The sequence below is a fragment of the Venturia canescens genome, chromosome 8 (assembly GCF_019457755.1).
Source record: "Venturia canescens isolate UGA chromosome 8, ASM1945775v1, whole genome shotgun sequence".
In the NCBI taxonomy this organism is placed as follows: domain Eukaryota; kingdom Metazoa; phylum Arthropoda; class Insecta; order Hymenoptera; family Ichneumonidae; genus Venturia; species Venturia canescens.
The window spans coordinates 21574970-21602063 of NC_057428.1; the positions used below are offsets into that span (position 1 = coordinate 21574970).

The window sequence follows — 27094 nt, forward strand, 5'->3', positions numbered from 1 at the left end:
CTAAAATCTCCCGGTTCAACATGGCGCAGGCGCGAGCAGCGCGCGCAAGTTTTCTCATGTTGTTAAGGTAGTATGTGCTACGACGAGGTACGACGAACGCACCACTCACAATTCACAATAAGAGCGATGTATCGTCTGATTCGATAGCGTTGTCGTAACTCGACGGAGTGAAATACGCCGATGAGCGATGCTACGAAATTTAACGGAAAGGTTGGAAAGAGCGTTGGGCGATAGTCGTTCGCGATCCATCGCGGTTGACGGTGCCCCTTGGGATCATCTTTTTGTTTGTTTTTAATTCACCAACGCATTGTCATTTTATTCTTTCGTCTTTGAAACAAGAAAATTACCTCTCTTTGGATCACGAAGTTGCGAGTTATCGAGCCGATAAAAGAATTTTATACCGCAGATTCAAGGTTAAAAAGTTTACGTGTGTGTACGTGTGGATGTGACAGTACGTGATTGTCCAATGCGCATCGATCACCTGCCGATTTTTGCATTCGATACTTTTTATTTGATAAATTGATGGATAGGAAAATTTGCAGGACAAAACTTATTTATTATCGATCAATGTGTCTCCCTGGTCTGGAATTATAAAAGTGTGTTTCGAAATCGAGTGAGCAATTGTTAAAAATGTGGAGTCCGACTCACGTTCAAGTGACAGGTACGTTTTCACGATCTTCTGCGATTCAGTCAACACTTTTTTTTCACTCTTTTTCTTTTCATCAAAATAAAAGAATGCAGCTTACGAATATCATAACGAATAATATTTGTCGTACCGTGGGAGTTAAGAATCTCGATATTGTCACGAAATTTGCATGGTTTCAATGAGAAACGTCAGCCGACAGGTTTGTTGTAGAATCATGGAGAGAGAGTACCCTTTATGTGGGTAGGTAGGTCAAGTGAGTCAATGTACCGTAAGCTTCTTCGTTCCTCGTGTATACGAAAAAAAAATAAACCAACACATACCCACACATATATGTCAAAGCGTAGAGTGAAACACTCTGGTACAAGGAGCGTGTGTGTATAAGAGAAACATTCGTGAAATTGAGATTGATAAATATGTTTTCTTGAAATAGAATTGAGTCTTAACCGATAATTGCCATGATTTTTATGCGGCTGAACTCAATTTTACGAAAATCCATACAACCGTTCACGAGAATCGAGATATCGAAATTTCCAAGTGAACACAAAGCGTCCTCGTAAAAGAACTAAAAATCTGAATGTTTTCGTCGATGTCACACGTTCGTTAATCAGCTGACCTCGTGCATTTGTGAAAACATCCATGCATGTTGCTCTGGTATTGAAAAAAAGCTTTCGATTAAAGTGTTTTGGTGAAGAATCAATGAAAAAACTATTCGAGCAGTGTTAATTTTACAAAAAGGAACGAATAATCGTTGGTTGGAAATACAAGTTGAGGCGCGCAAAATGGTGGCTCGGGGAATGTAGAAATAACGTATTATATTCGTAATTCCCATTTTTCCTATATGCACCTGTGCATTTGTAGGGATCCCGCGGTGAGAAACCATCCAACGTCTCGAATGCGTAAGGGCCCTTGATTTAAACGGCGGCCATGTTGGAATGACGTTATAAAGAGAGGAAATAAAATAACGGCGATCTGAGAAAAATTCATTTCGAAATCGACGTAAACAAAGTTTTGATGATCGAGATAAATGTGTCAATTGTCGTTCACGTTGAATTGACATTCTCGAATGCGGCGAAATAGGGTTAACATTGAGGTCTACTTTTATTTTCGCCTTCGCTGTCAAGAATATCAAACGCGATCTTTGAACCGGCACGGTCGAACAATTGAAAAAGCCTTCGCACTTACCTACCTCAATCAATCAAAAGTTTCGCTCCATCGAAATTTCCTCGGTCATACGGCACAAAATTCCGAAACTATTTTTCCGAATTTCACCAACATTCATGCCCCGCTGTCCATCGCTCGTCCGCCGATGATTCTTCCATCTTTTGACACTTATTTTCAATCACTTTCGGTGCCCCAAGTATTCGACGTCCCGAGTCGAACAAGCCTATAAAAGCCAACAACACGAGAATAATTCGAAGCTTATTATTTTCATTTTATCACGATGGAACGTGGGCGCTTGTAGCGTCATGAGAAGACTTATGGCTTCGAATCCACGTTAAGCATCTTTCACCGGCGCGAGCATCGTGACACGGTGATTTAAGTGACGTACACACGAGACGCGACACGCGGAACGGTCGCTCGGAAAATAATTCAATTAAAGGAGCAACGAATCTTACGCTTTCTATTCGTGTTCGTTCGCTGATTTTTATTACCGTCGCGAGACTTTGGTGCGTATGAGTCGCGTTGTTTTCGTCGCGTCACGGACCGCGCTCTACGATTTTCTACTATCGCGCATATCCTATACATATTTTCCATTCCGTTCTGCCACGCTGGTCAATTCTTCCATCTCGCCTCGAATAACTTTGCATCGCGGAGAGGAAATCCGAAAGATTAATCAGGTTCTTTGAAGTGCGAAGAAATCCATTATTTTCATGCTATTCGCGCCGTTTCGCCGATCCTGGAAATGGCAAGTGAAAATTCGATTCGAAAACCAGCAAACTGCGAATTCCACAAAAAATCTTTCCCTCGCAACTCGTTCGGTTTCCGCGACCATAATAATTCTTCGTAATTTAATAAAAAATAATCCAACCGAGCTGCAGAATAATTTTCCGATTCGAGTTTCATAAATTTCATAAATATTCAGTTCCGAGTCGCAACTCGTCCGTCGGCCGAGCGGTTTAGAATTACGCCGCAAATAAGTTAGACGAAAATAGTCCAAGAAGCTGGCTTTTCTCGCAAATGTTCTGAATTTATATTCCGAGCGCCCTTAATTTCGGTGAATTGGATGCAATTCAACGAGAGCAGCTCGGCCCGAGCGCCGCGCCTGCTCGCAGAGCGCGAGAATATTCGACTTCTTTAAGCGCAGGAGCATCGAACATTTTAGAGTTAAATAGAACGTAAGATCGAAAAAAAAAATGACGTCCCTTTTCTCGGGACTTTTCTACGCTCTCCCTCGGACTCTCAGCTTCGACGGGCCGTGAAAAAACAAAACAAAAAGGTTTCTCGTTTCCGAGTAAACGGGCTTTCGAAAGAAAGAGAAAGAGCGATTGAATTGGCGCTCGAGGGAGCGAGGCCCGAGAGTAACGTCGAGCGCGAATACACACACGCACGTGAGTTTTAATCCACGGGAGAGAGGATGCGCGATTTCCCGTGACGTATACTTATAATAATGATTCGCGATCTTCCCTCCTTTCGTTTAGACACGAGGAGTCTTTTATTTCCGAGTACAATATATTTATACGTAAATACGTGCGTGTGTTATAATTATGTGAAACAGTCGCTGACATGCGAACCGAAGAGAGCTTTCGAGCCTGGTGCAAAGTGGAAGAACAAGGCAACGAATCTTTGCAGGCTTTTTACCAAGATTAAACGCCGCTGAACTTGGACGTTTATCGTTTTTCAATCTTGGTCGAATATTTTTAATGAAAAAGGCCAAATATTTTCACTTCGTTGCAGCAGCTTCGAGGAATCGTTATTTTTTATGATTTTTGCTTCCTCATAGAGCGAGTTATTTGATGATGAACATTTTTTTTTCCAGTTTGCAATGTCAATGTGCTCGAAATGTCCCAAAACATCGAAAAATCATATCTAGAAAAAATGTCCGGATGTGTGTGAGTGTATGTTTGGGACTGCAAAATTAAAACGCTTATAACTCGGAAACGGTTTGAAATACAGGGCTACCGTTTTGCACAGATGTTAGTCTATTCGAGCTCTTCGTTCTCTGATAATTTTGTCAGAATTTTTAAAAAATTACGAATCCTACGACCTTTTGAAATTTTCATAAAAAGTCGACGCTCTAACTTTGGAAAATTTTACGATTTATTGATATTTTTTTTTTTATAAACAGACTATCATAATGGGAAGGTTGGTATTGAATTTGGGGAATATCCGTTGAGCGGTTTAAATTTTATGATTTTTTTTAATTTTACGAAAACATGAGTTTTTCAAAAAATCCTCTAACCGCTTGAATTTTTGGAAATTTTGCAAGATATTGTGTATAAGTCCGTACTTCCTCTATACTTTCGAGCAAAGTTGTCGGAATTATTTAATTTCAGTGTAAATAGAAAAACGAATAGAACATTGAAAGTTGCAAACTGTTTTTTCTGATGGCTCGTCATTCAGTTTTTTTTATGGATTTAAACAAAGAGATAAATTAAAGTTCGTAAAAGAAAGTAGAGAAAATACATTATTTCCTTGTATAAAAAAAAATGCTGCAAATTGCTTTCTCAAGATGGTCAAGATGCGCGATGCTCAAAGCTTCCTCTACGAGGAAGCCAAAATGAAAAATACAGCACTTCAAAGAGTAAGCTTTGAGCATCGTGCATCTTGACCATCTTGAGGAAGCAATTTGCAAATTTAAATTTGCAGCATTTTTTTCATATCGTTTTCCACTCGTCGTGTTTCTTGAATATTAAAAATGCTTTGTTTCTCTTTTTCAGTTCAACGAGCCAAAGGCCTCTTAACAAAAGGGAAAAACAGTGAGTTCGTTATTTTCGCAACGTCGGCGATACGAGCGCGCGGCGGAGTCGCTTGAAAGTATCGTGACACGTGAGAAGCGAAAAGCGAGGTGGGACAAAGCGACTTATCGTTTTGGGAAGGTCCGCCGAGTATGACTGAAAGAGAATCGTATTTGCGAGCTGTCAAGCCCTCCTCGGGCCCGGTGTTGAGTAATCTCGAGACGGGGGCTTTGCCGATTCAGCGATATCGAATTTCACAACAACAAAAGCCAGCGAATTCTCCGTAGCCGGCGTATTAAATGTGCAACACGTGACGCTTTTCTTAGCTCATCGTGATTGGATCAATGGAATTCCTGCCCTCGTCCGTTATCAATCGAACTTACGATTTTTCGGCTCTGATACTTTCGACAATATTCGACAAATCCGACAAATTAGAAATTTTCGCGCGAAAAAAGCCAAAAATGAATCCTCACAGAGAATAATCCCTCTCGGTAATACAGCCTTGAAAAGTATCGAGTACAAGATCGAAAAGTCGAGTTTATCGTCGAGAGAACTCGCGCTGCAAGTTTGCATATTTACACGACTATAAAAACGCGAATGTAAACTTTTCTGTGCTCGCGTGTCGACGACGATGACAAGTCTCTCTCCCTCCCTCTCGATCCTGCACATATACATGCGGAGAGGAATGCAGACGCGCAAATTATATGTAGGACGTGTTCCCTAGAGACGTCTCCGGAATACTCAGCTCGCTCGGATCCAACGAGAGACTAAGAACGTGTCAAGAAATTAAATGTTCTATTTTATTCGTTTAATTACCGATCGATTTTATCAGCGGACTCAATGATGTTTTTAAGCTCCGAATATTTTCCAATGGGATTTATTATCAATGACAAAATCCCCAGATTTCATGAGGGAATTAGTTTCACGTGATTGTTTCGCCCACGTTTCACTTCTCACGATCAACGATATTTTTTGGGCAACGATTACGAGTCGCTCGAAGACTAACCATTTATTATTAATCCCGTTTAATTAACGAAGTGCTCTAAAATGTTCGAATGTATGAATTGCAGAAACGAACGACTGTTTCGTAACGATCGCACTTGGGAAGGAAAAGTACCAAACATCGGTGAAGGAAAAAGCAACCGAAAGCGTCGAATGGCACGAGGAATGCGAACTTCAGATACCGCAGCAGGGCAACACTGCGGAAGTAGTCCTCACGGCGCTGCATCGCAATTTCCTGGGCGTCGACGAGTTTCTAGGCACCGTAAGCATACCCCTCTCGAGCTTCGACGTCTACGAGAGGCCCAGAAATAGATGGTAATTTGAGCCTTAATTATCAATTATGATTTTATTTCATTTGCCAGCATTCTTGCAATCATAGATCAAGGATTAAGAATTTTTTTCTTGAGAAGAATGTCGATTACCGTATTCTCGTGATCGAACAAATAAGATAAACGAATGAAAGCCACTCGTGCTTCGTCGTTGCTGAGAAATCCACAATCCCTTAATCTCGATTGTATGAAAACGCAGGTACACGCTCGGACATAAACCAGGCAAAGAGAACACGAAGGAGAGAGGAGAGCTCGAGGTGAAAATCGGTTTCATAGTTAAAGCTGGAAGCCTTACGGATCTGACGAGAAAAGAGAGGCACAAGAGTTCTCTGGGACAGTTGTCGACAGCTGCACAATCGATAGGCGGGAGCTTACTCAGCATCGGAAGTTTGGAGAAGCGAAAGGGGCTGAAAAAGTTCGCCAAATCTATTGGCAATCGGGTCAAAGGCAAGAGCAAAAATAAATTAAACGACGAGGAGCTCGACGAGAGAGCGGAACATCAAATCAGGCCCTCGAAACAAGGCCCTGGCGAAGCTGATCCCGGTGTCATCAGCGAGGACGAGGATGAATTCACGGTGAGACCGGAATTCGATACATTTTCGACGAGTTCTGATCTTTCGAATTGACATAACGTTACTGCATAAATTTCCCTCATTTCCGGCATTAACGATTCTGTTTTTTTTTGTTCTCCAGTTTGACGATTTGTCTCATAAGAGTTCAGCATCTTCTCTGAATGCACCGGCTCTCAGTGGCTCGACAGGAATATCAAATTACAGTCCCATTATTTCGAGCAAGACGAATTCAAAGTCTCACGTAACGAGCGAACCGATCGTCACACCTCCAGCTCCGACGAACGCCGCACCTAATAAACCGCCACGTTTCACCTCCAATAGTCCCAACAACGCGAATACGAAAAACGAGAATCAGGAGGACGAGTGGGGCCGTAAATTATATGGAATACAAACGAATAATCTCCTAAAGAGGTGAATGAATAAATTAAAAAAAAAATTTCAGTCATTACGCTATTTTCTCATCGCAAATCCAATCTAATTGAGAGAAAAATCATTTCCGTCTATGCTCAATAGAAACACACATTCGTATTGTTGGAACATTTTTGTTCAGAGTGACGTAATACAAATTTACGAGTAAAAAGTGTGGTAAAACGTCTCGTTACTCCGTTCCAACGTGAAGAATCACAAATGAATTGCTTTGGTACTCGTAAAATGGAGTGAAATCTGCGCAGGCACGTTTTGCTGTACTTTGCTTGATAAATAGAAACGAAATAATAATCATAGAATATCGTTGTCGAGATTCCGCCTCGAAAGAATGTGAAAAATTCATCGACTTGACTTTGCTCTGCATGCTCGTGAAAGAGATTTTGTCGACTTTATTTTGACGAGTGATAATAAACGATTGAATAACTTTGTAAAAAGGTGGGACAACAACAAGCCGAGTCCAAAAATAATAATCGACGAGCCGCGGGACGCCCGAGAAGATTCGCCAGCAGGTTCGCCCCAGCCGACGTCTCGATTACGAGACACACCGGAACCGCCGAGTCCGGCTCCTCGAGAAATAATAAGTTTCAAACGACTGAAGGACGACAAGCCACCGCCAAAGGACAAAAGCCCTAAGGACGAGAGATCGATCGTCAGGGAAAAAAGTCCAAAGGAGGAAAAAGTCTCAAAGAAGGATAAGAAGAAGGAGAAGGAACAGAAATTCAAGGACGTTATCGAAGAAGGCCATCCGTCGTCGGAGAGGATAATCATTGGTGGAGAGGACGCCATGAAAAATACAAATAACAAAAGTAGATTGCCCCACGAAGTTCTTCAACAGTTCGAGGGAAAATCTCGTGAGGTAAAAACCTAAAGAAATGAAAAAAAGTTGTCCGCGCTGCGTCAAAAATTCATATTTTTTCTCGTGCACGATGAAACGTTTTTGATTTTCTGTTTTCGGCAGGATTTGATCGAACTGACGCTACAGTTGCAAACGGAAGTGGTCGATAAGAAGAAGCGATTGGCGGATCTGGAGGAATACATAGACGCCTTATTGCTCCGCGTGATCGAATCGTCGCCGCGTTTGTTGCAGAATCCATATCAGTCTAGGAGACTATCATCTCCTGGACGTCAATGTTAGAGAACTTTTTGCCTGTTATCAGTACGAAACAAAGAGCGAGCAAGCGGATGAAAAACAAAAAACGAAAGTCTGAGAGGTTGAAAAAACTGGCTGACGACAAGTATTTTCCCGATATTACCGAAAAAGGAACAAATGCCTCCGAGTGTCGTTATAATTTTTATTTGTACAAACTTGACGATATCAGTGATGAAAAAGAAACAACAAAAATTAAGTAAGTCACTGATCGATCCCAAGGGCCGAATACGTCGAAGAGCTCGAAGTGTTGAACTAAAAACGAATTAAGCAAAAAATACTCCCACGTCTTCCTAACGCAGAGAAATTAAAAATGGCGGCTATTTTTTTTCATAATTATTCGATATTCGCGCCCGGTCTCTTCGCTCCCTTCAATAGAGATAAATATCTCCGTCCAATTGTCTTATGTTCGGTTTTCCAAAGAAGATCATCCCTTTTTTCCTGTTATTACCATTATTATTTTTCCATTATTTTTATTAATTATTATTATTGCATGATTAACATTTAGGAGAAATGTCGAAAACGCATCGCTAACAATGATCGCGAAGCCTGATTATTCATGTGCCCGAAAATCAATACATTGTGTGCCTTACGCATTGAGCATGCATTGATTTATAAATATTGATATATATACACACTATACGCATTGTTAATTATTTACTATTCACTATTGCCAAATACAATGTTGTGAGGTGAAAAAAGAATACTTAAAAGCTGGTGTCTGATTTTTCGTCCTTTCGCAGTTTCTTCCTTATTGTGTCTCATTTTTCGGTACTGCCTTCGAATTCTCTCTTCCAGCAGCCAATATGAGAAAAGCATTATGAATTTTCACCGTATCAAGCTTTCATGCGATATTGATAAGAATCAATCGATCTTTTCAGTTTTTATTAGATCGAGGAAAATGATAAGGTAACAAAAATATTTCTTTTGCACCAATTATTCGGTAATAATGTGCTTTTTATTTCGCACACATTTTTCAAATATATTATAATAGTTCCATTACTTTTCATGCTATATTTAGGAACAGTGCTCGAACGTTCTGGTTTACTGAAAAAAATAATGAAAAAATTTGAATAAATGAAGTTCGTGGAAAAAGAAAAGAGCGAGTGCGAAAATTTGTCGATAAAGTAGAGAATAAAAATTGAAAGCTAGGACTGAGTTCGAGGTACGAAATGTTTTATTACCGTCCGTCGGTAAATACTGCTTATGCGATCGTCAAGATACAAGTGCGTAGGACACGTAGGGAGCAAGAAATAATCGCAGTGCTTGTCGGAAATGTTCAGCGAGATTTTCGTTTTTACTTTTTCTCATCAATTTCCGACAAGCGTTAATTTTTATTCGACAGTCATTGTTAAGAGCTCGAGCATATTTTTACACTGAAAAAACACGACGACAAAATCTAAAATCATTCGGTCAAGTTCACACGGGGGCATTTCTCAACTAGCAACAACGCAACACATGCTCGCATTCTTTGCGGCGCAAAACCCCTTGTCCAGTAATGTCCAGCAGTTGTTTCCGCGCTGATCGAGAAGTTCTTCGCAATTCACCATGAGTGCATCATCCGGGTATTCTAGATTGGAATTTCTTATGGCAATTTATGAAGAATTCAACAACGACGCGAAGGAGTGGCCGAATTATGAAGCGTATATTAAAAACCTTAGTAAGTAATTGAAGAATTGACGGAATACAATGTTTATAGGTTAGCTGACTAACGAATTCGAAAATGGCGGAAAATTCCGATTAGTTGGATATTGTGGTCAAATAGAAATCTTTCTTACCGAGGTTGCACGCGCAAAATAAAGTTATCAATTGCAGGAAACTCGACGATTTAAGAAATCATGTTACCTCATGCAACTTTCCGCATTTTCATAATTCCATACGGAGAAAAGGCAATTTTTTAACTCTTCAAAAATCTTTGAATATGAATTATTTGTAGAGGGTGAACCATTGTCATTGATGATCAGAGAATGTGGCCGTTTGGTTCCGGTGTACGACAAAAATTCAGCCTTCGTTCAATTCCATCCCATTAACATGCCCGAAGTTAAAATTAAGCGTATTTGCTTGATTGGGATAATCTTGAACATGAAAAAGAGTGAGCATTACCTCAGTTTCCAAGGTAAGATTTTTCAACGAATCAAGCCAGAAAGACCTTCGATTTACTGAGTATTTTATAAAATAATAATTAAACTTTTTTTTCAGCTTACGATGGAACCGGGACTATCGAAGTAAAGTTCAAGCTCGCGTTCTACCAGCGCCAACTGAAAAGAAGAGCACTGCTTGACAGGTCGTTCGATGTACTTCCAAAAGACGTTCGGAGATACGAACGTATGATGAATTTGACGGTCAAAGAGTTTGGCGGTTCCAAGAACGCTCGGCAACGAATAAGACAGTTGAGTGCTACGAGTATACTTAATTGAAAAATAAACGAAAATGAAACGTTCGTGATAATGAGCCGAAACGAGTGAATTCCCGATCGAGCACGAAACATTTGTCGACATTTATTTGGAATGCTTTCAGGTTTCAGAGAAATCACAGCCAGTGGTGGTCCGAATGTAGTCAAGGAATGTTAGGGAAGCCTCTCTGTATTGGAAGTTACGTCTTTATTTACGGCTACTGCAATATTAATACGAAAAACATCCGTGCGAAGGTTCGAAGAAACGATAACTTTTGGGCGAACGATTTATTGCCCGAACTCATTTTCAATGCTTATGATGTTCAATCCATATCTGAGGATACGTTCAACGAAGCGATGGAGCGAGGGCCGAATACTATTTTTCTGGAAAAACGTGTCCGGTCTAAACATACTTGGTATACAGGGATTAACTTCCAACAAAAGCCAATGACCCAGAGATGAAAAGCTTTAAAAATTCACCGGTTGATGAGAAAATACATAAAATATTTTTATAATAGTTTGTATTATTTATAATGTATTAATCGATTATAAGTAACTGAAGTATTATTACAAAAACGAGAATTTGTTGATGAATTAAATATTTTGAAAATTATTAAATCCTGTAATGGATTGTTTTTTCTCTTCACTGAAATTGCATTTGACTTGAAAGGTATGAAATTTGATTGATGGTGTGATTATTATGTCGATTCAGCACTAATTGATTGTATAAAAAATGCGAGAAACGTCCGGTCAATCTGCTCACAAATTTCATTCGGTTATAAAATATCTAGTGCGTACTAAATATTTTGATTGCGGTACTGGTAGCCACCGAACGAACACCGGAAGGGAGGATTAATGAAAAATCAGAAAAATTCAAATTGTCTGTCCAAGTTTTTTTACAAATCTGTAATGCAGCGGGGGCGAATTCAAATTTTTATCGATGGCAGCGCACCGGAGTGGCGGCCGATGGTAACATTGTCGCGAACGTCATATCCGGTTTTAGATTAAATTATTTGTCAATGATTATTCCATCAATTAAGGTTAGATAATTGGACAATTAGATAAAAAAGGTATTCATTTTTAATTGAAAAAACCTCAAGATAATTGATGGTTTCGGGATATATTGAAGTTGTGTAATAGTTCGAAAGTTTTCATGATTTCTACAGTAGATAGGAAAAAAAATGTATTCCGATAAAGTGCCGTAGGTCGATTCCCTCCATGTTGGACATCTTTTTCATAGTATTTTTCCCCTTCTCGATTCTCGAATGCCGTACTCGCTCGCAGTTCCCCCATTCATGCTGTGACGTGTAAAGTATATATTATTTTTCAACATAAAGTGGGGAAGAACATAAAAAATATATCGCGAGATTAAAGCAGAATCGTGGATCAAGTCGGTGAAGGTACGGAAGATTATTTAGGTAAAAAAAAAATTTTCCGTTACGATAAGTCAACAAAACCATCAGTAGTATTACGTGTGTTTCATACTCGGTCCGAATGAGTGATCCATCGCCCGAAATTTAGGTTAGAGACGTGTGTCATTCGCACAGCCACTTGCATTTTCGTTCCCCTCGTTTCAGCTTCAATCTCTCCACCAAAATAAATTACTCGACCATTCTACTCTAAACAGAGGAGAATTCGACGTAATCTTCTTTACCTATTTTCTTTTTATTTTTTTCTTGTACTGTTTTTTACACTCGTTCTTGTTAAAAATTTCAAGGTTAACCCGCGCACGGACACGTCCACGTATATTATTCTGAATCGAGGTGACGTTTGTCACTCGAAACATTTGTTTGATGAAGTGACACATCAGCGTTGAATAAAATTGCAGTTAAAATTCTTGTGAATCCGACTGCAATTTGATTACCAAGTGATTGTTACAGTTTCTAACCAGTTTCTGCCAAACGTTTTGCTATTTTCACATCATTTGTCTGCCAGTATTTTTTTGCTTGAGTGATTTATCGCTGTACGGTTCTTCAGATTTCTGTGAAAGATCACGATGCAGGAGAGCAAAGCTAATTTGGCTCTTATCATTTGAATGTTAACGTTCAATAGTTCGAATCCGTATGTTGATTATTGAATGGAAAATTCCTAACAGTAACACAGGATTCTTTCATATATTAGAGACAAAGCTTTCTCAGCCAATTTTGAACTTGAACTTAACAAACTTCACAACTCTGAACATCAGCACTTTCTCAAACTTTGGTTTCATTTACAACGAAATGTATTTTGTATCAACATCGAATACAGGCAGCCCATTTAAGATACAAAATAACCTAAATGTTCTCGTCCTAAAAACACTTCTTACTTCATGTCTTTATTTTCTACGGTCGACAGATAGATAAAATGATGCAAGATGAGGATCTGGGTGGAACCACTAGAAGAAACACATTTGTACAGGCTCTGACGAGATTATCTCAGGTTTGTGAATTCTTCTGCGGCTATTTATTCCATTCTGGATCTCTCGGTCAACATATGGTCCTAAACGAAATGGCTCCATTTCAATGTACGACTGACAATGGACTTTACAATTCAATGTTTTTCAGATATATCAGAGTTACCTGGATCTGTGGACGCCGTACACCATCTCCAGATGGCTGTTTGCGATAAGCCTAGTAGTTATATTCGTACTTCGTATACTATTAACACAGGTATGCCACATAATGGAAGAAAGAAAATTTATTCTGTGCGTTATAGAATGTAGACTAGTCTTGAGGTAAAATCGTACTGTGCGTAATAATATGAAAACATGTCATTTTCAGGGCTGGTACATCGTTATTTATGCTCTGGGAATTTATCACCTAAATTTATTCATAGCATTCCTTACACCAAGAATCGATCCTGCGATGGCTTTCGATGGTACGCTTATCATTTCTTGAATTTTCTGATCGATTGTGATATCATATGAGTTGAGCAATATGGAATTATTTATTTAATTCTCCATTAATCGTTCATAGACGCAGATGGTCCCGAATTGCCAACAAGGTCGAATGAGGAATTCAAACCTTTCATAAGGCGATTGCCAGAGTTCAAATTCTGGTATTCAGTGAGCAAATCAACGATAATCGCTCTCATTTGTACGCTTTTCGAATGCTTCAATATTCCTGTTTTTTGGCCAATTCTCGTTATGTACTTTATAACGTTATTCTGCATCACGATGAAGCGGCAAATCAAGGTAATTATTCGACGTCGTATCGAATAAGAGTGATAAAATAACAAGAGTTTTGTTTGTTCATTGTTCAAGGAAGATTTAAACATCGACTTTAGAAAAAATGGTAAAATAATCGTGAAATTTTTTTCAGCACATGATAAAATACCGGTACCTGCCCTTCACGCATGGGAAACCAAGGTACCAGAACCACGACGAGGGCTCGCGACCGCTGGCTCATTAATCGAATCACAAAAAGAAACAACAATAAGTAATTGATTGAATAAAAAGATAAATAATCATTGGATCAACAGAAATGAGAGGAGCATCTTTAGAAGAGTCAAAAGTATGCTCAGTTGCTGCGTTTATCGAGTTTGCGTAAATGTGCATAGATTTAATATTGTCACTAAAGTTATAAACATTGTGTCGAAGAATGGACGAGAAGAGCCAGTTTGAGAAGGAAAGAAGATAACGAGGAAAAATAAGAAAAAGAGAGTGAGGGAGAGAAGACAAAGTGAAAGACTATGGAATGGAATGAAACAAAAAAGTCATCCCTGGGCTCCGAAAGCTGTGTAAGAAATTTTCTTTAATTCCTTCTCTTCCTCAGCCTTAATTTACACTTGTATCATTTTTCTCTTGACATTCGAAATCTCTCACTTCCTGCAACGAACGAGAGAGACATTGACAAAGAAATGATAAGAAGAACCAAAATAATAAATGATGAATAAAACACTGGACCGATTACGATCGATGATGAAGCGTTTAATATAAATAGTTGTGTAACGTTACGACTTTCGTTAGATAACAAAAAACCTCTCTTAATATATTTGTATCATAAATCTTGTACAAAGTATTGTTAGGTCTTGCATAAAACAACAACAAACAAAATAATGAATATTAAAGGAACAGGATTTAAGGACGGAACAATGCAAATGAGATAAATAAATATCAGACCTATGCGAGTACCAGAAATCTATGAACACGTTTGTTTACATTTGTGTACACCAGTTCATCGTCCAGCGATAAACTTGTTAACGTAATATTAAAGTTATTTTCAACTGTTAAGATCCATCGTGGATCGTTGGGACGTGAAATCTCAGTATGAGACAATTGATCATTCCTCATTGTCGATAATTTCAGTAACTAATTGCATTTATGAGAAATACTATTTATTCACTATTTCAAATTCTTCCATCCTTCGATTTTTCCCCAATTCCGTCAGTTTCCTCGCACGGTTTTCCACGGACAACGCCAATCGTTAATCGTGTCTGTTTTATTTCACTGTCGAATCGTAACAAATTTCATTGCGAATTAATGCTGATTTGCAGACCCCGTGTGAGATTGCAATATTTTATTAAATGCTTCGTACACTCTTTTTGATTTCGAGACATTTTGACTCGACTGTAAAGTGGTAGTGTATATCTGCCAAATTTTTTCTGTCGTCCCGATAGAATCTCAATCGAAATAAGATTTCAGTGGTTCGAACGAAGGGAAATTGGTGAATTTTAGGTGTTGAAAAGTTTTCGAAAAATACATTCACGTTTATTTTGATATTCGTACATCGTCCTTAAACAAGTTAAATAAGATTCGATTCTCCCTCAGCACACAGAAAATCGGAACGGACATTCGAAATTTTGACGTGCGATACCGGGTCCATTAAAAAAAAAAATTGTAGCTCGATTTACTCCTCGAAAGTACAAGGGAATCTGCTGACCAATCGAATCATCGAATTGCGAAGCGAATTCGATTTCCTCGCGATCGAATTTGTGTCCAAAGAACTCGAAAATTCATTGAATCCCTCAAATTTTTGGCGTGCTGACGAAAGATCTTGAAACACGATAGCCGCTCGAAGGGTGATGACAAAAATATAAGAAACAATGAGAATCGACAGTTAACGGACAGTTTTATCATTGTACAAAAATTATTACATATATATGGTCGTCTCAGTTTATCCACGTATATATTTTTTGTATTTTATCAATATAGCACCGTCGAACGAATTTGGGAATACATTTGATCGAATAAATATTTAAAATTGTAAAAATCTCTGTAGTTTCGTAAAAATCTCGCAATCGTAAAAAATAATGAAACTTTTCGAAATGAAACTTTCCTTTTTACTAAGCAGCGATAATGCTACAATTATGAAAAAAATAAAATAATTTCTCAAAACTCTCTAATAACTTATCGCGACAAAACTTATTATTTGAATAAGATTAAAACTGAAAAAAAATCGACATTTACTGTCTTCGATGCAATTTGAATATGAATTTTTCAACTGGAGCTCGGAACGGTTCACAGCTTCCAGTAATAAATCATCCCAAGAGATGAATATACCTAGAAATTTTCATCACGGTCATAAGATCCAACATGTAAACATCGGGTTCATTTTTTTCATAAAAATATTGTTCAGAACAAGGTACACCAGTATTGAAGACGACAATATGAGCGCGCTGTTGTCGTCGTTGATGACAAACGCGTGTCAATTTTTGACATTCTCGTTGACTCCAATCCACCATTATATTTTGGCTCGATTTTCCTTTTTTACTCGTTCATATCCTCGGATATCATGGGTTTGGTTCGGTCGATGAAAGCCGTCGTCGAATTGACCCCGATCACTGTCGTGGTCGTTGTTTCGCTCACCGTTGATTCTCGCTTTTTGTACGGATTCGATGGGTGACAGTAGAGTCTGCAACAGACAATTCTATAATCAAAAAACGAAACACCGTCGTTTATTCGTTCTAGAAGGGGAATGAAAAATGCTTCGAGAAACTCGAGTAGAAGAAATTGGGCGAATTCTGACCGCCTAAGGGAAGTCGATTAATAACGAATCTCTTTGATATTTCCTTTACGATTTCCAATGTAAATTTTAACTGACAGATCAAAAGAACTGCTGGATATTTAGCAAATAAAAACGACACTCGATAAATCCGGATTCACCCCGAATCTCCGGGGCCCTTGGGGCAAATCTACGTTGCATTAGGAATTGCTACACATATCGCGAACGTATTTTCGACTCGTACTTTCGCTCGTGCAACTTTATGAGCTCACATTTCACACTCTATTCACATAATCCAGTCTTCGGATGGAGGATCTTCATATTTTTCAAAACAAAAATGACTTTTTTGTTTTCACATCGTCCACTGCTTTATTTATGCACTCAATATATCATAAGTCGGTGATTTCTTTCATGTGTATTTACGAGGTATGTGAAATTTGAAAAAAATCAATTGAATGGGGTAGGAGCAGAAACTCCGGAATTCCCCCAACTGCGAAATTTCACAAATTAATTAATTATTAAAAAACAGTAGGGTATTAAATTTATTATCTCAATAACATTTTATAGGCAAAAATTACATAAAAATGGTACGAAATTTTACAATCGCTCGTACCTCGACGAAAATATATCGATTCACGCCTCGTACAATATGAGTTTATTGAACATCGATAGGACTATCGCACGAGTGCGTGAAAGTGGGGGTTTTGGAATTTAAAGATGTTGCGGTGTCCGTATTTACCCTGCGTCCGGAATTACCCCACTCGCCCCTACGTTTATGCTGGATTGCTGGCCCCTGATTTGAAACTAGTTTGACAAAGTCTCAACTGCATTTTTCTCTCTTCGCACGTTATTCTGGATTTTTTTTTTCATATTTTTACCAAAGTCGAGACTTCTTACCTCAAGCTTTCGGTTCTGGAACGCGGGGACCAATTGTTGTAGTATTTTCTTTCGACCCTCAGATTCCGGGCGTTGCTCCATCGGGAGAAATGATGCCTTATCGTGTTCTGCACCTCGCTGTTGAGGAAACAATAGAAAAGGGCGACCGAGAAGCCCTGCAACATGGGAAAAAACGTTGGAAAAGTGAGAATTTTTCACATCCAAGTTATTCGCATTGCGATTCCCCTCCAATCATTCAATTTTTTATTTCCATTTTCCGCTCTTACCTGAAGCGACAGAAGTACCGCTCGGGCGTACGAGAACACGTTCGCCGCTTGTCCTTCCGTTGGTCCCGCAAGCACGAGAATGTACGTTACACCGAGCAACGGTATCAACACGAGGAGGGCTTTGCTCGCTTTCCTGTACTGCTGAGTCTCCGCGGTGTTCGCCGACCGCAGCTTCGTGATCAGAACCTTCGACAAAAAGTCACCAACGAGAAATGGGTGATTAGCCCTCCGAGCATAAGAACGACTCGTCGAAAGAAAACACTTTTTTCACCCTTAAAAATACGTTTTCAGATGCTCACGATAGCGTTGTGCTTACCCACATAATCGTGAATAGAAATATAACGTTTACAGCCAACACGACGATCGCAGGACCTTGAAAAAACCAGTCGTAAACGTGGGGAACCATCCACGGGCAATGTCGATAAAGTGCCACGTCCTGCTCCATTTCCACCGTCGAATTATCACGTGCAGATAAAACAAAGGCGGGAGAGCACACGTTATTGAATTATTTTCAGTGTTTGCCTTGGTGCGCCGAGCCCTTTCGAGGAGCAGTCAATTAATTAAAGAACTCTTCAATTTATACGGTCGTTACTAATTCATTGGAAAAGAGTTTCCACAGAGCGATAAATGGGAATTGAAAATTTACGTTGGAGGCTTGATCGTATGATAACCGAAACGAAATTATGAAATTTAACTCATCGACGAAAGGTTCTTCCGAAAGAGTGACGAAACTCGATGTTTCGCCTTTTTTTCGTTTATCATTCTCACGTATTCTCTCACCGTATTAATTTGAATATTTTCACCCACGGATTTGGCGATTCCCCAAACGGCTATAATGATGATCGGCACGCCTGAAAAACACGAATTTCTCATTCGGTTAACCGAATCCCATTGGCCAGTACTTCATTGATTCACGAACAAAATTTATTTTCACTCCATTTTAAATAAAATTGACGATCCGCTTCCTCACCCCAGCCTATGGCGAGACACAATCGGAGTTTTATGCTGTCCCCACTGAATGTTTTCACGACCAATTGATACAGATATAATCCTGCAAAAAAAATGCACAGTTGGGAGAAAAAAATGTGTAAAATTCCTCACTCGTCGTTTCCCTCACAAATAGTATTCGAAAAAAACAAGAATCGTTACCTTCAACGAACATCCAGAAAAAATTCGTCAGGTTGAAGTAGTGTAGAAGCGACAAGAATATTATGCAAGTTGGAACGTTCATGTGAATCGACGTCTGCAAATAAAGAATGAATGAATTCATTTCGGGAGTTTCACTATTGACATTCAACAGAAGAAAATGAGAAACACCGAGGCACAAGTGTGCTCAAATAATTTCTAATCGATTTTCAGTGTCCTCTGTGACAGGACAACTTTCTGGGTTATTCGGGGTCGTTAATTTGCCCAAATTTATTAGGGTTTCTCCAGTCCTTAAATATTCACGCTCTTGACCCGAGGAAAGTGTTCTACGCGAAAAAACAAAGACGAAAATTCTCTGAATCGCCAGTCATTCGATCGTTTGATAATGTTTCAAAAAACGAGAACGAAATTGTCGGGATTTTCTGACATTTGGTGGAGTCGTCACGAGGAATACTGCCGAAAATGTGACCTGCCGACGAATGGGGAAGGTTGAACTTGTCCAAGGGTACACGCGATATTCGCCAACAAAATATCTCGGCGAGCACGCAACGAGCAGAAAGGGACTTATCCTTTGCGGGTTTTTCTTACATAAATATTTTGTCTCCCCTCCCCCGGGCTCGACCCTCGCTCGCGTTAGAATCGCGATCTTCGTTACAATCATGTGCGCGAGACAATAAAGATTTGCTCACGAAAGAAACACATCCGCGAGCGCGATAAATCGAGCGTGAATTTAGGCCGAGCGGTGGCTCGAGATTGAAATATGTTTGCTCAATCATAATTAATTTCCGCGGAACGGTGCGTTCCTCTTGCGAAACTGACTCTCGAGAGGTTTTTTCTAACACTCAAATTCTCAACGAAAAATAATGGCTTTTCTCACCTGCAGCGAAGTATTGAGAATCCACATGAAATCCGCAAAAATATAAGTCAGCATGAGATTCGTATGGATGCTGTTCCTCAGACATCTTAGCTCCCTGGAAAAAGAGCATTTTAACCCTTTAAGGGGCACATTTTTCTATTCGACAAATTTACAAAATCATAGGTGTTCTTAGGGTTTTTGGGCTCGCTGATTAGGATGTTGGTGTCAGAATTAGAAAATTTAAGATGGCGCACTCAAAATGGTGACTATTATTTTAGGCTAATTTCGCGGTTTATCGTTCAATAGGAATTTACAAAGAGTATTGAATTATACATAGGCCTCATTGAATGTCGTAAACACTAAAAAATTATGAATATACTCTTCTTCCTTTTAGCCTGAGCCAGAACTAACGACGTGGAACGTGAGGAAAAACTGGTTCGATTTTTTTTTCGTCATTTTTTATATACGCACCTTTAGTGCTTGGAAAAAGAATTTTGCTTGAAAGTTTGTTTCTAAACAACAAATTAAATATTTGATAAAAAATTGTAAGTAAAATTTGTTTTCAACATTCAATTTTTCGAAAATTTGAGCATTTTTAAAAAATTCTAGCGTGCCGAAAAATCTGAAAAAAATATATACCATAATACTAGACATGGAGTATTCGTGAAAAAAATTTTAAACCAATTCGACCCTCCGTTTAAGAAGAGTTCAATTTATTCGAAAAAAAAAAATTTTTTCCGAAATTTTTCGAAAAAAAAATAATGAAAAAAACTGCAGGAAAAAGGTGGCACACTGTCCTGTTGGTTTTTGAGTTTTCAGTTTCGATTTTCAATCGATCAAGCTCCATTGACCCGAGGCAAAAAATAATGACAGCGAATAACGAATTTTGAGAAGCGTGAATAAACGAAGTTTGAAAAAATATCGTTCGGAAAAAATCTCTTGAAAAAAGCGAGTAAACATTCGCGTTCTTTCGTATGCATACAGCCAGACGTTTGACATTTGACATTCTCGCAATAATTCTTGTTTATGATCTCTCGCGTATTATAAATTTAACGTTTCACTCGCACGGAGAGAAGACTGCGTGAAACGCGTCATCGAGAGACGACGGCTCCAATTGAAAAAGTAAACGAAACAGTAGAATTTCTCAGAGAGACATTGAAAAAGTCTCGTGTACATGTGAGCATGCGAGCGCCGGTTTATAGGGTGTGAATAAAACGTCGAGTTGTGTTATAGGTAACGCGGAGGAAATTCAAGCTCAGCTCGGATGATGTTAAAAAGCACTTATCCCCATTCTCGAGCCGTTATTCCTCTTTTTTCTCGTCCTGCGTCTCCATAGCGAATTCGTACGATGGAAAAAGTGTGTGTTTCAAAATGAGATATAAAAAAAAATGGACTGCAAAGAAACCTTCCAATTGCGGACTAATATACGCCAGAGTTTTGTCTCCCTTTTTCTTATTCTTCATGCCCGGAAACTTTATGGATTCGCGGTGCAATATGGCCCTGCATGGGCGATGAAAATTTTCATTTTATTCATGAGACTCGAGAGTCCGTGGGGCAAAGCTTGCCGTGAAATGTGCTACGAAAGCGTTCATTGGATACGTTTTTTCTCACATTCATTCCTGAGATAAAGTTTTAGAGTTGGGAAACTCTTATTTTGACGTATGCGCGGTCGACTTGTAAAGTACGTTTAACGTCTGCAATGAAAAATTTCAGGCAGTGTCGTCATAAATCTATGAAACTGCGTGCAGTTTATTCGAATTTGAGTTAATACGAATTTATTTCGCGCATTCAATTGAATTCTGTGACGAATCAAGACCATTGGAGAAATGGCTTTGTCGACTGGGAATCACGGTTAACTTGCGACTAACCGCGAATTAGGAGCAATGAAAAAATGAGGCAGAACCTCTGCCAATTTCTACTTCTGCTAAATTATTCGCTGACTCTCGTTTTCGTCATTACTCGAGCCACAATAGTGATAAAGTTTTCATTGAATTGTCGACGATTATCGGGCTAATTGCTATTGAATTATTAATCGCAACGATCGTCAAATGATTTGGCTGAAATAAGTTACGCTGATTAGTTGACCGGTTCATTGTACGATTGATATTGTGTGATTCTGACCACCGACTGGGTTCTCATTCGTTATTTACATATCACGATAGTTACGCTCGGTCGTAAATTCCAAAAATTTAGAGGCTCAAATAAAGTTCAAACAAGTGGAAATATAGTTTTCGTTAAGGTAGTTCATGCACGAAACGATTTTCTTAAGAAAGTTTTCTTGGCTATTGAGACAAGAGTGTTTAAATATGAAGAAAAGACAGGGCCATAGGGACTATAAAAATCGTTTATCTTTCCATACAACGAATAAACGCTTCTTACGAAGTTTATGAAAAAGTTCACAATAACAATGAAGTATAAATGAAGGTTTGGGAAAAAATTCGAGACGATTGTTTTACCAGTAATAAAGATATGTGACGTTAAAAATTGAACGAAATTGGTAATGAGCACTCGTGTGACCTCGCATTTGCTTATTTCGGCATTTTGTTTCTTCTTGACTTGGCCCATTCCTGTCACAGTCTTCTGTCTTTTTATTAATACTTTTTTCTTGATTCATTTGCCCTTCGCGCTCTCTAATACGATTTTTAACATAAAAAAGTGTAGTATTGTCGCCGATTAATTACTGTCTCGTAATTTCATTATCGCAATGAGATAAGTTGAAAAAGTTTATTCACAATTTCGAATGAATAGCTCTGACATTAATTTAAACTGATTATATCTTTAATTGGGGAATAAAAATGGATGAAATTTAAGCACCCATAAAATACAATCCTTCGGGCATGATCTACCTTAAAATCGATCAAGCCGCGACTTGTCAATTATGAAAGGACACGAAGGCGATGTTCGATGTTTTGAAACCCGCTAAAAATCAACAGTCCGTTATCGCGGTTGAATGAAACTTACTTGAAGTACAAAAAAATAGCGACGGCAATGACGAGTGCCAACAACGAGAGGCTGTACCCGATGAAATAGAGCATCGTTGTTATCTCGAAACCAGATTGCAATTCCGTTAGTTTGAGCTCGCGACAAAGCGAGTATTCGGAATAGTTTTCCCATGTTCCATTGGGCCAGCACCAGCGGCTCGCGTTTTCTGCAAACAAAATTAATATTATAAGTGGGCCAATTATCATTGGGGAAATATGGCTCACCCGAGAAGCTTTACTCGCATTGCCGGTGGCCTTGAAAGTAATATTCCTCTAATTAATAATTCAATACTTTTTGCAAACGCAAATTTGACTATTTTCATTTCATCTCGGTGAGCGTCGATTGCTTAATTACGCACAGACCGGCGTAATTTGCATGTCAGTCGCGTGCCCCGATGCACCCTCAACGAATTGCCAATCTCCGGCACGCTAGTTTCCGCTCATCTCTCGTCTCAAGAACGAAATTTACTTTTTTCTTCTCTCTTTTTATGCGATGGAGACCACGCGTTTTTCATATTCATGCGCGATCCCATAACGTTATATCGATTTCGATACGTCCCTACATGCAGTTCACGTATACAGAAGAATCTTCCAATTCCCGATCCTTCGGCCATGACGCCGACGGTGCCGGCGATCGATTTTTTTATTCGTGCTCATAGCTTTTTTTTCATCAGCTTCGTTCATGTCAATATCAGGAGTTACATTAAACTTTTTCTCTTATATTTGCTCTACAACGCGGATCGTACGATGTCGATTTATATTATAATCGGGAGCACGAGCTTGTTTCGAATTTGCTCAAAGGTTCGATGCTCGAGAATAATTTTTGTTTCTCGAACTGCTGTCGCCGAGTTCTCTTCGTCATTTTTTATTAAAGTGCCTCGGCCGTTCTATGACTGGTCAAGTTCACAACTACTTTATGTTGATTTATTTGCATGTCTAAATTATTAACAAAACTAACAAACATTTATATTGAGAATATCATTTTTTAATCATCAGAGTATCATATTTTTATCACAAGAATGTAATAAAATGCTTCAAAAATATCATAAAACATAAAATTTATACTTCAAACTCGATACCCGTGACACTTGAAATATTCATAATCCGGGGAACATTTTTATTGTGCGAAAGAAAGTTTACATCGCTGTAATCACGACGAGGAAAAGTGATGGCCGATTAATTAAAAAAAAGCAAAGCTACTAGAGGAGTGAAAACACGAAAACTGTGTCAAAGAATTTTTACTTCGAAATTTGCAACTGGAGAATCCGTTTTAATTTTTTTCTCACGAACAAAGTATCCTCGGGCCTCAAAATTTTGACAGGACATTTTTTTATAATTCATTACTGTATTGGGGTTCGTTTGGGCTTGTTGGGGTTTGTTTAGAATTGTTGGTGTTCTCTTGAGCTAATTGGAGTTTGTTTGGACTTGTTGAGGTTTTTTTTGGGCTTCTTTGGGTTTGTTTGGGTCCGTTTGGTTTCGTTTGAGCCAGTTTAGGTTGACCCAAGCACTGTCGGAAAAATCCTCTTTTTTTTTCGTGAACAGGTCTTCACATTTAGCAATTGGGAATCGATTCGCTATGCGCGCGTGTATATGATGCCAGCTCTAATGAGAAAAAGTGAATATTTTTTCAAGCTTCCCGAACACGCAGAGATCTACATTTCGTGTTTTCAGTGAGATCGTGGCTACTGAATTTTATCCATCGAGTATACTCGTTTCCTCCCTTAGCCAGGTAGAAACACGGACCAGAGAAAAAGGAATTTTGCTGACCGGAGGATATTCTGGTCCGGCAAGCTCATTCCCAGCTGGTAAACATATAACACAAGCTGCAAAATGCGAGGCAAAATGTTGGGGTTGCACTTCTGTGTTTCGGTGAAAAAAAAGGATTGTCACAGTGTTCATAAGCCTTTTTCCTTGCATTTTCCTTAAACCGACGACTACCTCAACAATGAAGAAAAAAAATTTATATTTCGTGCACGAAATGTGAGGCTGCTCGACCGTGGGTGTGAGCACTGCGATGGAGTGCCCTTTTTTGTATAAAAATGTGCTTTCGGCTGCCGATAGAAAGTTTTTTTCCCCAAATATCAGAATATTGTACAACATTTTTTTTCCTTTTATTCCAGGCGCTATTGTAGCTTTGAAAGCTTTTCGCAAAAAATCGTTTTCAAAAACATTTCACCGTCGTTTTATTCATTTTTTTATTTGGTGGAGCTCGATGAATTAATTTGACTGTGAGAATCTACTTGATATTCTTCGGATCAGTTTTATTCGACGCTTCTTCACGAAACGGAATGACTCTTGCGACTCTCGACGCGACTTTCAAACGTTTTTCAACAACTTTTTCGTTTCCTTTATTTTTCGCCGAGCTTTTCGGAAACGGTAAAAACAATACCAATCCGAAATGAACCGTCGTGAATGGAGCCATCAACGTGGAAACTCGCCGCATCACCGTGGGCTGCCAGTCAGCTTCGAACACTTTTCTCATGCACGGGAGTGAGAGCGAGGGAGAACGAGAAAGAGCAAACGACAGAGGCAGTTTGCGATAACGCATATAAATTGGCCAGTGGTTTACTCGATAAGCCACCGTAGGTGGATTCGCCTCGCCCGCGTATTTTGTTCTTTGTCCAAGCGCATTTCTCGTGCCTCTCGCGAGCTGCACCCTTTAAACATGCATCCCTCCATCCGCTCGATGTTACATTGCCGTGAGATGTATGGAACGAGGACATATAGAAATGGTACGTTAATTGTTCGCCTGTGGAGAACCATAAAATACAGAGCGTTTCAAAAGTCAAAAGGGGAATTGACGAACACACTGGATTTCGAAATTTCGTTAAGGAGGGTGGATCACAAAATCAAAATAATCAGAATTTGATAAAATTTTGTGATAACATTCTTTGGCATCAAATATACAAATACAATTTTTTTCAAATTTTTTTACCACATGGTTATCGAATAATTGAGCGTTAAATCCAAGTTCTTATATACGAGATGTGTATATATGTAAACTCTAGGCTTATACACGTGAACTTTAGTGTTCAATCATTCGAGAGCTATGTGGTAAAAAATCTAAAAAATACATATTGTCTCATATATTTTTAAAGAATACATTTACCAAATTTTATTAAATTCTTATAATTTTGAAATTCTTTATATTTTTAACATGCTTTAGCATGGCAACATTGTATCGATCCACCCTTCAAAATTCTCATTCTTCGAGTAAAAATGATCCCGAAAAATGCCATTCAACAGAGAGAATTATATTTGAAAAATTACCCGATAGTGCGGTGATGAGCTGCAAAAAAAATGAGTTTTCCTATAAAAAAATATAATAATTATCTTTCACAGTAAAAATTAAATTTCGACGTCACGATAAATTTCACCGCGCTACATTGTAAAAATTTCCGTACGAATGTTTATGCCAGCATGCGGCGATAACAGGGACATGACAGGTTGTCGCTACATCGGCCCATTTCCCCATTCTTTTTATATGCTCAGAGGCCTTTGTTGAAGTGTGTAAATCACGGTTTCAGAGTGTGCTACGAAATTCGGAAACGAGTGATCGATACCTACGTTGTAAAATTCACTAAAAGTTTTGTAAATTTTAGTATACGTACCATAAATTTCGCTATCTGCAATATTTACTATTATAAAATATAAAATTCCGCAAAATACTGAAAATTTTACAGTGCGTTACAGGAATAAATATTTTTCGTTAACTTGTCCCTGCAGTCAAATATATCGCCTAAATTTTACAGTAAACTTCACGCTGAATATTACCGCGTTGTTTCTCTCCGCGTATCTTCCTCTTTCGAACGGTTTCATGTCGGATTCATGCAGTGTTTTCTGCGCGAGGTTTTCTGTCAATTTTCTGATAGCTCTTTCGAAAAGCTTTAATCCGAAAATCTGTAAATCCCGTTGAAGAACAATCGGTCAGAGTTTTCGTGATAGCGTTTTCAAGAGGATTTCAGTAGGCTCGAATAACGAGGAAGAATACGCACCGTTTCGAGCAAAGTTGAAGATCTTTTACGAGAGAAAGCGAAAAAATTGTCAAAGTGAAGAACGAAAGGAGAGTCGCAGAGGCAGATCGTTCGATGGCAAAAGTGGAGTGGACGCAAGGACAAAGAGCCGAGCGCAAAGAGAAATTTATCCGGCTGGAATCGGGGTTTATGCGGGTTGGCAATAAGGATAAGGTTCGAAACTGTGCGGAAAGATACCGCAAAGAGAAGGCTGAGACACCAGGCTCTTTGGGGGCATTGAATATACCGAGAACGAAACGTTCTTTAATTCGCAATCGATGTTCAAGCCCCGGGGAGAAAAAAATTGGCAGCTTTTGTTTAAGAAAAAACGGCTAAGATCGTAAGCTCCTTGTAGGCTCGAATTGTTTCCTGAAAGTTGGGCTGCCTCGCCCCAAATGACGAAGAGTCGATAAAGCTCAATTTCCACTGGTTCAAGAATCCATGGAGAAGAAGCAGAGCAGGCAGAAGGAGACGAGGAGAAAGCGAGCAGTTCGTTATTCCGTCGTGCCAAGAACTTTGGAGTCTCATGAAACTTGGCTACCCTGCATCAGGCTCCTTTTTCTCTCCTCTTTTTTCCTCCGATAAGCTAATTCACGCTTATCTT

General features: G+C 39.0%; 4 protein-coding genes and 1 long non-coding RNA gene across 14 annotated transcripts in view; 3 read left to right on the plus strand and 2 right to left on the minus strand.

Annotated features, from left to right (window-relative positions):
• Nucleotides 1–89: 89 nt before the first annotated feature.
• On the plus strand, nt 90–8722 carry Rip11 (Rab11 interacting protein). Its single transcript, XM_043425665.1, has 8 exons — nt 90–210; nt 543–661; nt 4525–4563; nt 5613–5859; nt 6073–6448; nt 6567–6856; nt 7307–7727; nt 7830–8722. Exons 2-8 carry the CDS (start codon nt 631–633, stop codon nt 8004–8006), a joined length of 1581 nt encoding a protein of 526 aa, XP_043281600.1. The 5' UTR covers nt 90–210; nt 543–630; the 3' UTR covers nt 8007–8722.
• Nucleotides 8723–9254: 532 nt separating this feature from the next.
• On the plus strand, nt 9255–11023 carry LOC122414561 (uncharacterized). Its single transcript, XM_043425952.1, has 4 exons — nt 9255–9678; nt 9955–10134; nt 10218–10407; nt 10536–11023. The coding sequence occupies exons 1-4, from the start codon at nt 9567–9569 to the stop codon at nt 10870–10872; spliced, it is 819 nt and encodes a 272-aa protein (XP_043281887.1). The 5' UTR covers nt 9255–9566; the 3' UTR covers nt 10873–11023.
• A 259-nt stretch (nt 11024–11282) lies between these two features.
• On the minus strand, nt 11283–12039 carry LOC122414564 (uncharacterized). The gene is made up of 2 exons (XR_006261784.1): nt 11883–12039; nt 11283–11708 (listed from the first exon to the last, which is right to left on the minus strand). It is a non-coding gene; the product is annotated as an uncharacterized lncRNA (long non-coding RNA).
• Nucleotides 11421–14527, plus strand: LOC122414563 (protein RER1). Of its 7 annotated transcripts, XR_006261783.1 has the most exons (7): nt 11689–11828; nt 12745–12828; nt 12954–13058; nt 13170–13266; nt 13365–13582; nt 13710–13901; nt 13988–14527. XR_006261783.1 is itself a non-coding variant. In XM_043425956.1 (6 exons), the coding sequence occupies exons 2-6, from the start codon at nt 12754–12756 to the stop codon at nt 13797–13799; spliced, it is 585 nt and encodes a 194-aa protein (XP_043281891.1). In that variant the 5' UTR covers nt 11421–11480; nt 12745–12753; the 3' UTR covers nt 13800–14527. The 7 variants fall into 7 exon arrangements, 6 of the variants coding, with proteins under 6 accessions (XP_043281891.1, XP_043281889.1, XP_043281888.1 ...); XM_043425956.1 differs by lacking the exon at nt 11689–11828 and adding an exon at nt 11421–11480 and having other exon boundaries at nt 13710–14527; XM_043425954.1 differs by having other exon boundaries at nt 11673–11810; nt 13710–14527.
• Nucleotides 14528–15075: 548 nt separating this feature from the next.
• Nucleotides 15076–27094, minus strand: part of LOC122414560 (diuretic hormone receptor-like) — a 49704-nt gene continuing 37685 nt past the window's right edge. For all 4 annotated transcript variants that reach the window (XM_043425949.1, XM_043425948.1, XM_043425951.1 and 1 more), the window contains 9 exons: nt 22458–22644; nt 19518–19611; nt 18644–18737; nt 18465–18545; nt 18275–18345; nt 17811–17930; nt 17495–17680; nt 17229–17383; nt 15076–16241 (listed from right to left, as the gene is read on the minus strand). In XM_043425949.1, coding sequence (XP_043281884.1) covers nt 16097–16241; nt 17229–17383; nt 17495–17680; nt 17811–17930; nt 18275–18345; nt 18465–18545; nt 18644–18737; nt 19518–19611; nt 22458–22531 — 1020 coding nt within the window. In that variant the 5' untranslated portion in view covers nt 22532–22644 and the 3' untranslated portion in view covers nt 15076–16096. The remainder of the gene's footprint in view (nt 16242–17228; nt 17384–17494; nt 17681–17810; nt 17931–18274; nt 18346–18464; nt 18546–18643; nt 18738–19517; nt 19612–22457; nt 22645–27094) is intronic.

Coding starts and splice junctions, on each gene's coding strand:
- LOC122414563 (XM_043425956.1), top strand. CDS start 12,754: ATGATGCAAGATGAGGATCTGGGTGGAACCACTAGAAGAAACACATTT. Junction 13,059..13,169: donor TTCGTATACTATTAACACAG/GTATGCCACATA, acceptor TGTCATTTTCAG/GGCTGGTACATCGTTATTTA. Junction 13,583..13,709: donor CGATGAAGCGGCAAATCAAG/GTAATTATTCGA, acceptor AATTTTTTTCAG/CACATGATAAAATACCGGTA.
- Rip11 (XM_043425665.1), top strand. CDS start 631: ATGTGGAGTCCGACTCACGTTCAAGTGACAG. Junction 5,860..6,072: donor GAGAGGCCCAGAAATAGATG/GTAATTTGAGCC, acceptor ATGAAAACGCAG/GTACACGCTCGGACATAAAC. Junction 6,857..7,306: donor ACGAATAATCTCCTAAAGAG/GTGAATGAATAA, acceptor CTTTGTAAAAAG/GTGGGACAACAACAAGCCGA.
- LOC122414561 (XM_043425952.1), top strand. CDS start 9,567: ATGAGTGCATCATCCGGGTATTCTAGATTGGAATTTCTTATGGCAATT. Junction 9,679..9,954: donor AGCGTATATTAAAAACCTTA/GTAAGTAATTGA, acceptor AATTATTTGTAG/AGGGTGAACCATTGTCATTG. Junction 10,408..10,535: donor GCTCGGCAACGAATAAGACA/GTTGAGTGCTAC, acceptor GAATGCTTTCAG/GTTTCAGAGAAATCACAGCC.